The sequence below is a fragment of the Giraffa tippelskirchi genome, chromosome 5 (genome assembly GCF_054371585.1).
Source record: "Giraffa tippelskirchi isolate mGirTip1 chromosome 5, T2T-mGirTip1v1.2.pri, whole genome shotgun sequence".
NCBI classification, from domain to species: Eukaryota; Metazoa; Chordata; class Mammalia; order Artiodactyla; family Giraffidae; genus Giraffa; species Giraffa tippelskirchi.
Genome location: NC_137279.1, coordinates 66,004,612 through 66,017,872, shown reverse-complemented (window position 1 = coordinate 66,017,872; position 13,261 = coordinate 66,004,612). Strand labels below are relative to the sequence as shown.

Below are 13,261 nucleotides of genomic sequence, written 5' to 3'. Positions count from 1 at the left end.
TTCTTAATTCACTGGAAAACATGTGTCTCTTGTTAGTTACATTTCCTAAATGAATGTTTAGAAATTAGGAATGATTGTAAACATTTTAAAATACTACATTTACCCAGGGACTTGCCTGGTAAAAGTAGTGCAAAATATTTGTTGAAAAAATAAAGAAGAAAGAAAAAGTGAACAAAAATGGAACACCATCCCTGAATCTCTTCACTGAAGGCAAAAAGGATAGATGGTTCAGTCCCTATTTCCTAATAATTCAAACTCTACCTAACAAACAACAGTATATAGATCTATGCTGTCTCATGTATAATATGTTACACTGCCAGAAATATTTTGTGTTCGTTTTTTTTCCATTTTACAAAGATAATCCAGATGAACCTACTCTATATTACAAAATATCCCTTCAAAACTGGGTAGCACCCAAAAAGCAAATACATTTAACAATCTGCAAAACAAAAACACACGAATTAAGACAAAGATGAAAAACTGCTAACACCCACTCAAGTCAGTCTTATTGACTAGTGAGTATTAAAAACTTATAATCTTTGCTTCTGGAATGATAGGTAGGGATTGTGGATCTTCGGAGGTCAATTAGCGAGTGAAATGAGACCTCACATTGATGGGCATCAGAATATCTGTTACATTATGAGATATTCTCGAAGATTCATTTCAGTCATTTTAATCACCAGTGCACCTTGGCAGAACTGAAAAAGAATGATAGATTAGGAGGTGAAAAGACCCACAGCTCCCTGCTTCACACATGACCTTCTCCAAGGTTACAAACTAGCTGGGAGAACCCAGCCCCCTTCCCTGTCCCTCCATCCCATGGCACATGTACACAGCTGGCTTACTCGGGTTTTAGTGCCACCCCTATCCCTTTCTTTTGTTTGCCATGTGATTTTGAGAAAATGTGAAATGGAGACAATTATTCATACACAGCACAGAACAGAACTAGAATCCTCAGGTGATGACTTTTTCCTTTTCATACCATTTCTGAATTTCTCATGTGATCTTCTTTAGACTAACCATCCTTCCCGTCCAAGGGAAAACAAAGAATTCTGCATCAATCATTCCACTGCCTCTACAATATTCCTCTCTTCTTTCCAGGCTGCATTCCTGGGGTCCATGTCAGCCTGCCCATTCCTATTTCCCTGACTTTTTCTTCCTTCCTGTAAGGAGCTCCTTTAGCTCCTTCTTGTTTCTGGCACTGAGCACATGGAAGGCATTCAAATAATATTTAACTGGATTTAATTGCTCTTCCTTGTACTCACATAACAGCTTTTGGCATGGTCTTGTCTACTGAAAAATAGTCCCATAGTTCTGTCATCTGATATAAATTATATCCAGTGTGCTCCAAATTTAACAAAGATTTCAAACCAACCCAGTGTCATTAAAAGAAAGAAAGAGAAAGAGAGAAAGAGAGAAAGAAAGAAAATACTAGTCATGTCAAGATCGAGGTGGATCCAAGACACAGTCAAAGAGCCTACAACACCATCCCAATATAACCCCATTTATAAAGATCAATCTTTTTAGGTACCAGGAAAAGGAAAGAAAATATTTTTAAAATAACTTCAGGGAATTCCCTGGTGGTCCAGTGGTTAGGACTCTGTGCTCTTACTGCTGAGGGTCTGGGTTCAATCCCTGGTCAGGGAGCTAACATCCCACAGGCTGTGCAGGGCAGCCAAAAAAAATTAAAAGATTAAATTAAAAAAATAATTTCAATATTAGCCTTGTTTATTAAAATATATATTTTAAAAATTATAGAACCTAATATGCTCAATAATATAGATATCTGAAATCCTAAACATCAAAGCTGCTTATCAACCTATTAAAATTATGGTTCTATGTTTCCATAGGAAAAGGCAAAAATCACATCCTCCATACTATCACGGAACTCAAACAAGAAACTGATGAGAGAATGGGTATGTAATAAAGAGCTTTTTAAAACATTTTCCTAAAATCTTAAAAATATTTTCTTAAAAATTTTCTTTAACTCTTCAACTATACCTATTTACTCAAGTAAATATTCTTATGATACTAGTTTTGAAGTATTTTAAGTAAAATTTAATTCCTTCAAAGCATTACATAGTATCAAAAATTTCAGTCGTGATAATAGAAAAAAACTAAAATTTTTCTATTTTTACCTGGCCTTGGTACAGGTTGTGCTGCAGGAGTTTGCGTCTTCCGGGCTGATGCACCTTCCTTTAAAAGAATAAAAATGGATGTGTTAAAATTCCTTTGCACAATAAACACTTTTGTTTAATTACTGCAAAAAAAAATTCCATGTCTGTCTTTCCCTCAGTCATGGAACATGTTATGAGTTAAAACAAACACCTTACCTTTTATGCTACTGGTTGTGAGTTAGTAAGAGAAATCTTTGGTCAAAAATATACTTAAATTGTTACTATTCATTAGTTATTGTAAGTATGTAAGATTTTTCAAATATTCAATGATTTACTTAATTGCTGACAATTTTAATATTCTCAAAAATGTCATTACCAGTTTTAAAATCAAGTCAATCTTTTTCCCTTAAAGAATCTCAAAATGAATAAGTGATACATAATCTCACATTAGAAAGATGTAAACAGTGTTACTTTGAGTATATCTTTAAAAAACACAAATATTTCAAATTAAACATCTTTAAAATATTCAGGGAAAATAATCCATTTACAAACATGAAATCTGTTACATTTAAGAGTGGTTGAAAATTTCTTAAAAGCTGAATAACAAATCTCAAGTAATTACTAAGCATGTAATATATATATACGGAAATATGCTAAGGATTGAAGTACATCAATTATATACTCAAGAGCAGACACCTCTGAAGTGCTTAACAGACTTCAAAAGTTGTCTCTCTTTACTGCAATAGTTTTAATCATATTCAAACTAAATTTTCATTGAAACATTTTTCTTTATAGAAAGCTACCAAGTGTAAATTTCAAAACAGCTAGTAACTCATGAAGGTTTTATTCTAGCTGTACTTAAGTGAAGAAAATTTGATAAGTATCAGGAAAATTACACAAATCCATAATAAGAAAAATCACTACTACAACCACAGAAACATTTCTAAAGAAGTCCTGCTAAACAATGTTCACTTTAATCATATTACATTTTCTTCAGAATCTGAGATTTTACCATAGTAAAATGCACAGAGAATGCATTTCACTTGGAATACAATAGGATTCCAGGCATTCTGTTTAAAGGCTTTTTTAAAAAAGGTTAAAAAAGAGGACTCCTCTGGCAGTCCTGTGGTTAAGACTCTGCTTCCAATGCAAGGAGCACAGGTTCCATCCCTGGGCGGGGAACTAAGATTCCAAACGCCTCATGCATACCTCCTCCCACAAAAAAAGCTAAATTAAAAAAAAGAAAGAAAGAAAGAAAAAATAGCAGCAGAGGCAACTAGGAAAAACTCTTTGGGGGGAAAAAGCACTTGAGGACAGCAGAACATCCTTTTTCCAATATTTTCACTATTATGCATTTAGTTATATACACTAGTGTGGTTGAAACGGAGTCACTTTGGATGCTGGTTCCATGAATGTGCTAACTTTGTAAAAATTTGTCAGGCTTACTAATGATATGGTCATTATACTACAAGCAAATTATATTCAAGTAAAATTTTAAATGTAAAGAAAGTGGGTCACTATTAAGGTGGAGACCATATTCAGCACTTAACTTCATTTAATGCACTGAAATTGTCTGATCTATATTTTTTTCCAAGTTCATGTTAGGGGACACAATTGCTTTTACTCATCTTTGTAAATCTAGTACCTAGAACACAACAGATGCTCAACAAATGTTGGTCATATTGAACTTAGTTCTAGACTTCTAAACATCAGAAGCCAAGGGATAATCACTAAATAGAAATTAACCAAAGAGATTTTAGCTTTCTCTCCCATGTTCCTTTATAAGGAGGAATCAACTAGATATTATATAATAACAAGATTAAGTTTTTAACTGTATTCCTTTTGAATTCTTACATGTAAATGCTGGGACTTCCCTGGTGCTCAGACGGTAAAGAATCCGCCTGCAGAGTAGGAGACCTGCGTTTGATCCCTGGGTTGGGAAGATCCCCTGGAGAAGGGCATGACAACCCACTCCAGTATTCTTGCCTGGAGAACCCCCATGGACAGAAGAGGCTGGCAGGCTACAGTCCATGGGGTCACAAAGAGTTTGGACACAACTGAGCGACAAAGCACAACACACACTTGTAAACTGGGTCAGTTTAAGTACACAGAGAAGGAAGAAAAATGAAGAAAATGAAACAGGTAAGAACAATGAGCAGGCACATATGCAGACCTCCTTCTGTCTACATTTGACTAGAAGGCTGGCTAGTCCTGGGCTCAGTCTATAGAGAGTTCTCTGTGTTTTATAAATGGGAGTCAGCTAGTCATAAGTCTATAAGGGGTTAAGTCTAAAATTACAGATAATTGTGTCTCGTGACTCATGGAGAAAACCCATCTGCAGAAAGATATAAAGAAGTTATCAGCATGCAAGAAGAGACATGGAATACAATATCCCTTGTAACACCTATCTAGTTCCAGTGGCCTGTAAGACCTCTTCTCCCACTAATCCTTGGAATCTTCTTGATTACAAGAGCCACTAAAATCCCTCATCTCATTCTATGCAACCCACACACTTTTTTGTCTTACTTACTGGAACACAATCTATTAACTGCAACCAGGAGAATTTTATCTAATTTTGTCTTCCCAAATTCACTAAAAATTTTGAGTTGTCAGTCACTATAGTACAACTTTGCTGAATTTTGGATAAGTAAACACAAATAAGTTCAAAGGCACACACATATATAGCCATGCCACTTTAGTAGGCTGTGAGCTCCTTGAAATGAAAACAGGGAAGACCTCTGCTAATCATATGATTAGTTCACAGCCAATTCTAGGACTCCCTAACCAATAAAGACCAGCTAAAAGCTCATATTACTCTGATCTGCATTACTGTGTATAAGTCACTACATAAACGACCTCAGAAACCATATAACCTAATTCCAGCACCCTTTAAAGATGAAGAAAGAGAGGTAAAATAGCTTTTCAAAGGCTACACAGTGGTCTATCTGGCATATGCTAAGAAACTGAAATAGAAGGAAAACAAAGAATAAAAGAAACAAAATGAAGAACTAATAATTGGCAGTAATATGAAGCAGACTGACAACTCTTTATTTTTAAAGATATTTGGACTGGGGGGGAAATGGTACTCAGCTGGGAGAAGAAAACTATCAGCACAAAACAACTGAAAGAGCTGATGAGTTGTGCTAACTGGAGAGGAAAACCTGCTTTCTTTCAAAAAGTCAGAATCATTATAATTTCACGAAGACTTGATGCATTCTGAGAAGAAGTAACTGGAAAAAAGGGATGGGGGAGACAGTGACAGAATCGTTATCTGCAAAACATAACACAACCAAACAAGATAACTGTATACAATCCCTCCTTGCTTTCTTTTAGCAAGTGAAGAGAATCTAGAATCTTCTGGTATTGGGAGAAGGAATACTGGTATCTGCCACTTAAGCAAGTAGAAAATAACACCATAATATAAAATATTGTAAGAAAAAAATATTTGTAACAAGTATCAGTATGAAAAATATACTATATTTAATTGTGAAAAGTGCTGTTTATATAAAAATTAATAAGATACTGAAATTTAATGAAGAAAACATATGGGCTATATATATATATATATGCACAGATTCTAGGAGTTGATAATCTACCTCTTTGACTACTGTATCTATGAGACAAAAAGTAACATTTTAAAAAAGTAAATCAATATTAATTGTACACTCGCATGTTTTGTCTTTTTAAAAAGTAACTTATTCCCATGAAATCTGTATTTGATATTCAGAACTCACAAATAGGACTTTTTTTAAGTAGCTGAATTTTTTAAGTTCCAGAATGAGTCTTTGAGAGAATCATTTTGGAAAAACTAGGTACAAAAAGGAAACTGCAACTCTGAGCAAATCACAAAGAGGCTGAAAAGCACTAAAGGTTTCAGGAGCAAAAAACTTGACACAAATTTTAAGTACAATTTATTTTTTGTTTTTTAGACTAGTCATAACCTGGAGTATATGTATAAAATGTTTGCTAACACAGAAAACAGTTGACACATTTCTAAAATCCAGTACAGTGTATCTATACAGGCACATCACAGAGATATTGCTGGTTTGGTTCCATACTACTGCAATAAAGCTAGTATCTCAACAAAGTGTGCCACACAAATTTTTTTGGTTTCCCGGCGCATATAAAAGTTACCTTCACACTATACTGTAGTCTACACAACTAATCAACTATCTCTGCAAAACTGCAGGATACAAAATCAATACACAAACATATCCACAGCGTCTCTATACACTACCAATCAGTAATTTAAAAAAGAAATTAAGAAAACAATTCCATTTGTAACAGCATTTAAAAATCAAATACTCAAGAAGAAATTTAATCAAGAAGTAAAAATAAAAACAAAAAAACTGTACACTGAAAACTTTAGACTGTTGCTGAAAGAAATTAAAGCCATAAACAAATGGAAAGACATCTATATGGATGTCTTCATGGACTGCTAAGATTAATAACATTAAGATTTCAAAATTACCCAATGCAATCTATAGATGCAATGCAATCCCTTTCAAAATACCAAAGGTGTTTTTGCAGGAAGAAAAACTTATCATAGAACTGATGTGGAATTTCAAGCAGCCCCAAAGAGCCAAACTAATTTTGAAAAAGAATGAAGTTGGAGGACTAAAACTTCCAGATTTTAAAACTTGTAGGTACAGTAATCAAAATACTATAGCTGGGAATGAAGGCAGATCCATAGACCAATGGAATAAGATAGTCCAGAAATAAACTTTCACGTACATGGCAAAGTGATTTTTGACACAGGACCTAAGACCATGCAATGAGAAAGGACAGTCTTCAACAAATGGAAAACTGGATATGCACATGCAAAAGAATGAAGCTGGACCACTATCTTACATTATCTACAAAAATTATTAATAACTCAAAATGGATCAGAAACCTAAATTTAGGAGATAAAACTTTTAAAAAATTTAAAAACCTACAGGTAAAAAATCAAAGAGTAAAAGCTTCATGACATTAGATTTGACATCAGTTTCACGGATATGTGAAAGTGAAAGTAGTACTAAAAGGTACAGGAAACTGGACCTGGACTTGATCAAAATTAAAAGCTTTTATTCATCAAAGGATACTAACAACAGAAAAGTTAATTCAAAGAATGGGAGAAAAGATTTGATAAGGAATTAATATCCCTGGCATTTGGCTAAAACATTATTCTGGACGTGTCTATGAGGATGCGTCTTGGTGAGACAAACGTTTGAATCTGTAGACTGAGTAAAGCAGATTGCCCTCCCACTGCAGATGGGCCTCATCCAATCCACTGAAGAACTGAAGATAACACAGAGGCAGAACAGAGAATTCCTCTCTGCCTGGCTGTGCTGAGGCAGGACACTGGTGTTCTCCTGCGTTGGACACAGACTGGAGAGCTTACACCATCAGTCCTCCAGTTCTCAGTTCTTCAGGCCCAGACAAGAGCTGCACTATCCCATCAGCTTCCCTGGGTCACCAGCTTGCCGACAGCAAATCCTGGAACTTTTCAGTCTTCCTAACCACATGTACCAATTCCTCACAATCAATCTATCTACCCTATTGATTCTTTCTCTGGAGAACCCAGACACATACAGCAATAAAAATTTTAGATCAAAAGAGAGTGAGATATAACACAAAACTCTTTAAAGAGGCATTCTATCATATTGGGAAAACATCAGGTTTTTAAAAATTATTTATCTGGAGATTAAAAAATTATATCCACATGAATGTAGTTCTTTAACCTACAGATAAATAATTTAGATAAAATGTTAATCAGAGCACCACAACTGGGAACAAACGAAAGTATGTGTACCCATCTACTTTAACATAGAAGTCCATAATGAACAATTCTTTCTCACTTAGGTTTAATAAAAGCTTTATCTTTCTCACTTAAAGTCAGCAGAACTGTTTTTATAGTGGAAGAGAGACACAGGTAATGTAGAAGGTCCACAGGATGATTTGTGAATCTCATGGGTCCATGGACTAAAAACAAATACACTAATGTAACTAGAGACAGAGTAAATCAGTGCAAAAAAAACTTGACTTACAAGTCTCGAGCTCTAGGTTCTAGCTTAATGTGGCTACATTAAGAGCAAACTTTTGAGAAAAATCACAACCTCTCAGGGTCTTAGTTACCTTGCCTGTAAAATGAGGAAACTAGATTTTGAGATGACCTCAGAGGTCCAGTTCTACTCTGAAATTCCATTATTCTCATGTAAATAATACTTTTTCACTAGGAACAATGCCATCACAGTACAACCTGAAGGGTCCAATTAAATGATTAAGTTTGAAGACATAATTCAACATGGGTTTCTTCAAACCTATACAGCTTATAATTTTGCTCTATAGCTTATAAATTTGCTCTTCTTTTGTTTCATGTGAATAAACAATATTCTGTTGCCCAGCTCTATCAAAGGTTACATGTTTGGAATTATATTAATTTGGTTGTTTTGAGAATCAAAGAATTACAGCTACTGGCCAGTAAGATGCTTGAAACAATTTAAAGGTGTGGACCTAGCAGGCTTCACAACTCTATCGAACTCAACACATCCCCTTTATGTAAGAATATTTTACATTGACCCCTCTAACCATCTAAAATGAAATGCACAGGTAACATAACTAACCTATATAGGCAAAACTTTTAATGGAAACCAATGTCCTAGCAATAGACTTTGTATTCCAATTATGTTTTAGGTTCATTTAATAATAAAAATGGTCTAACACAGTGGCCCCAACCTTTTGGCACCAGCGACTGGTTTCACAGAAGACAATTTTCCCACAGACCTGAGAAGGAGGGGTGTTCAAGATGATTCAAGCGCATTACCTTGTTGTGCACTTTCTGTTATTATCACACCAGTTCCACCCCTGACCATCAAGCATGAGATCCCAGAGACTGGGGATCCCTGATCTCTGCCTCTCTCTCACACACACACACGGACATTCAGAAGTCCTGCAGAATACAGGACTAGTCTTTGTTGTTTTCAAAAACTGTCCCCACACACTACAACACACTACATTCCCTGGCCACATTCACTAAATGCCCTTCATCTATTTTGTCAGCCCAAAACACCTTCTCTTGTAAACTTCTAGAACACGTCCTAGGAAAGCAGTATCAAGCTCAATACCACCCTCACTGATAACCCCAGCTCTAACTTCTAAGATTATTCTGTGTGTGCCAAAAAAACAATTGAAAGATTCTAATTGATCTGTGCTAAAAAGAAAGAGCTGTGCTACTGAGAAACCAAAGAAAAAAGCAAAAAGGCATACTTTGTTTAACTGCACTGTATATACTACACTTTTTTTTTTAAACAGATTGAAGGTTTATGGCAACCCTGTGTTGTCAGATCATGGTTAGCATTTTTTAACTAAGATACGTACATTGTTTTTTAAACATAATACTATTATTGCATAAAATATACTAGGAACATAACTTTTCTATGCACTGGAAAACAAAAAATTCCTGTGACTCACTTCAATTCAATATTCACTACAGTAGCCTGGAATTGAACCCCAAATCTCTCTGAGGTATGCCTTTATTATTACAGTCCTTTCCAAATTACTGCTGGTTTTAGGTGCTTCCTTTTTCTCTTAGGATCAGTAATAGTTTTTGTGAATTAAAATAGACAAATGTCAAAGAGACATTTAAATTTAGCTTTGCTTTCAAGTCAAAAGAAATTCTTAAACATTATGAGTAACTGCAGCACAAGCTTATGAAAACTGAAGGCAAAATAGTAAGGCAGGCAAACACTGACACTTGTGGTCATTCTGAGATTGCTAATTTGCAATCAGCTAATTCCTGCTCTGTGAGTTCAAAGAAAAGTAAAACTGGTTTGTAAAACATCAATAAAGGTCAAAGGAAAATACCAAATTCTTAATAAATACAACCATTTTTTTTTCAAAAAGGAAAACTACTAATATTAGTCAAAAATATGCCATCTGTCCAAATCTTTTTATATAATGAAAAAGATGTCAATTGATTTTAAGTCAAAGCAGTCTCTAGATAAACTCCAAGTAAACACTGCCATGCAAAGCTGTTGATTATCTCAATAAAACTGAAGGTGTTACCTAACTAATTGGTTCAAATGGAATTTTTCAGTGTATTACGTTGGAAATTACATCTGCTCCAAAACATTAAGATTTTTCTCCAACAGTGGGAAAAGATAGCTAGTTTTTCAAGTGAAATAAATAGCTTGCATTCAGGGGCCTACTAGTCAGACCAAAGCATAAACAGGAATGGAGATCGATGAATGGAAAACTGATTCATGTCTCCCTTCTCATATGACCCAAGGCTGTTTGCTCATCACCCACCCTGGCTGAAGTGGTATCCCCACATTCCTTTCTCCAGCATTGTTTTCACCAAGGACATTTAGTTGAATTTATATAGACACATTTCATGAAATCACTTACCTTTTCTATTACATACTGAACAGATCTATTCCTGACTGGTCATGTAACAATCACTCAAAAACTATTAACAACATGAATAAAAAAATTATTATTATTTCTGTACCCATTTAAGACTTAAAGAGTTAGGAGGCACAGCAATTCTGTCTTTAAATTCTGGCTCCTTAAGGGATATTCTAGACATACATGGGAAAACCCTAATATGAACCTGGACTATTCTGGCCATGATGCATATAGTAATATTCACCTATTTTCCCACCAGGGATGTGCTATAAAATTAAAAAGCAGACCTATGCAAGTAAAAATTACAAGACATTTATAACTATAAAACTTAACAGAATAAGCTGCCAGTTTGCTGAGTCTGATAAAGAAATCTGTCACATTCAGTGAGAAAGTTTAACCATAGAATTCAGATGTTAAAAGAAACTAGACTGAAGGAAGAGCTTCTGTAAGCTTGCCTGTCATAAGATTTTTACAGCTTCTCTTGGCTGGAAACATGCAGGTTGCTAGAAAAAGTCACTTAAGGAACTTTTATCTCATGTCTGCTGTTTTTCTGTAAAGTTCCTAAGCTAGCTTAACTTAAACATAAGAAACAGAATGCAGCTGTACCTGAAAGTTGAAAGTAAATTCTGATTCGGCACACAGGTATCCTTTCATGAGCTTTCAGGAGTCTCCTTTGCAGTATAAACACTTGTTCCTCTGCAAGCACAGTTGAGACAATAGTCTACTGGGAATTCAGGGGCTCCACCTAACATTGCAGGGACCACTAAACAGCAGGTTATCTATGGAGTTCTCTTAATAGTCAAGATCCGTAAGAAATTCAGTGGGGCAATCAAAAAAACAGCCAAAAATAACTGCTTTATCCTTCCTGGAGGAAGGGCAGGGGATGCATCTAAACCATCTGTGTATCTTTAACATTTATTAAGGTGTGCCTAATAGCAAATGCTGGCACACTGTAGTTGATCAGATATGTTATCTATTGATCAAGTAAATAAAACAACAATACAAACATCCACTTAAAATCCTATGAATGATCTCTGGCTATGCTGTGCTCGTGTGCTCAGTCATGTCTGACTCATTGAGAACTCATGGACTGTAGTCCATCAGTCTCCTCTGTCCATGGGATTTCCCAGGCAAGAATACTGGAGTGAGTTACCATTTCCTTCTCCAGGGGATCTTGCCAACCCAGGGACTGAACCCACATCTCCTGAATTAGCAGGCAGATTATTTACCACTGAGCCACCAGGGAAGCCCCATGCTGTACTAGTAACAGGAAAAAATTCCCACAGTTCTCCAGCAGGGCCATGCAGCATAATGGTTGAGAACAACTTATTTTTGCTTTAATTCCCAGCTGGACTCTTTCTTATCACTAATCATCTGATATTTGGGATAACTGTTTTATAACTCTAAACACTGGTTCTTCATCTTTAAAATGGGTATTATAATAATAAAAACTTATCAGAAAAAAAGTCATTTATATAACAGCTTGAGGAGGCTTGGCACACAACATGAATTGAGTCACTGCTGTTACTAGCACAGTCAAATCCTACGTCAGGAATTACTGATAAATAGTGATCTAGTAAGATCTACTTATACTTTTATAAAATAAGTCATTTTAAGCAGGCACTTAACCATCACTCTGCCACCTCAGTTTAATTAAAAACAAAGAGTAGTGAACATGTAATATATGTGGACTTAGGGACTAAATGCCAAGAAACCTGGGTTTTAGTTCCATCCTTCACACTTTACCAGAAAAAGCCAAAGCTCCAGGTCTTAGGTTTCCCATGTATAAAACTCTTAATGTTCCAACTAACATTTCCAGGAAAATCACAGACATCCCTTAAAAACAAAAGTCTTAGGATTCCTAAAACTACAAAACACAATTCATCATTTATACTAAAAAATATAACAAAAACAAAAAATTAAAAATATTAGAGAAAACATAAATCTATATTTGAAACAACACACATTAGTAGGGAAAATAGGTGGGACAAAAAATGTATGACCACAAATATACAGCTTAGGTTTCAAAATGGTAAATTTCTATGAGTTAATGTCCCTAAAATCTGAGGAAAAACTGATAACTCAAGTTATTTTAATAAAGGACAATGCCCCCAGTACTTGCAGAAAAAAAGCAGCAAGGTGCCCAACAGACTAATCATACAAAGAAAGACTAATCATACAAAGAAGTATTTCAGAGTGAGTATCTAGTGTTTATGGAAAACTTTGCTTGATGGCAAGTTACTAAACCATCCTGAAATAGTAGGACAAATAAATATGATTAGTAAGATCTCACCACCCACCAAGAAGATCTTGTGCAACTATGTTTTATCTATTACATTATTTTGTTGAATTCCACCGTACAAGTAATTTTAAAGAAAAATTAAAAAATAAAATAAATGATGACATTAAAAAGTGATTAAAAATAAAGTTTTGCTTCCTTCAAGAACACTAGAAACTGCACGTAAAAAAAAGAAGTGGCTGTATCAAATCATGTGTCAGTAAAACAATCCATGGCAGCTGATTTATATAAACTCTAGAAAATAATGGGGGGATGTCTAAGTTACTCATTAAAAATGGCCTATGAGTTGTAACTAGATATTAGTAAAACTAAAGTTAGAACAATTTGAGGGAAAAAAACAACTTAAAGGGAAGGAGTGCACTGAAAGGGTTAAATTATACCAAGTTACATACTAACGCTTATATGGCTTACACCCAGTAAAATCATGCAGGTAACATGAAAACCAACATCTAACACT

General features: G+C 35.0%; 1 protein-coding gene and 1 non-coding gene across 2 annotated transcripts in view; one reads left to right on the top strand and one right to left on the bottom strand.

Annotated features, from left to right (window-relative positions):
* Positions 1–13,261, bottom strand: part of CDC73 (cell division cycle 73) — a 90,561-nt gene that overhangs the window by 26,785 nt on the left and 50,515 nt on the right. Inside the window, exon 11 of the mRNA XM_081490299.1 lies at positions 2,139–2,196. Coding sequence (XP_081346425.1) covers positions 2,139–2,196 — 58 coding nt within the window. The remainder of the gene's footprint in view (positions 1–2,138; positions 2,197–13,261) is intronic.
* Positions 1,575–1,647, top strand: TRNAK-CUU (transfer RNA lysine (anticodon CUU)). The gene has a single exon. It is a non-coding gene; the product is annotated as a tRNA-Lys (tRNA).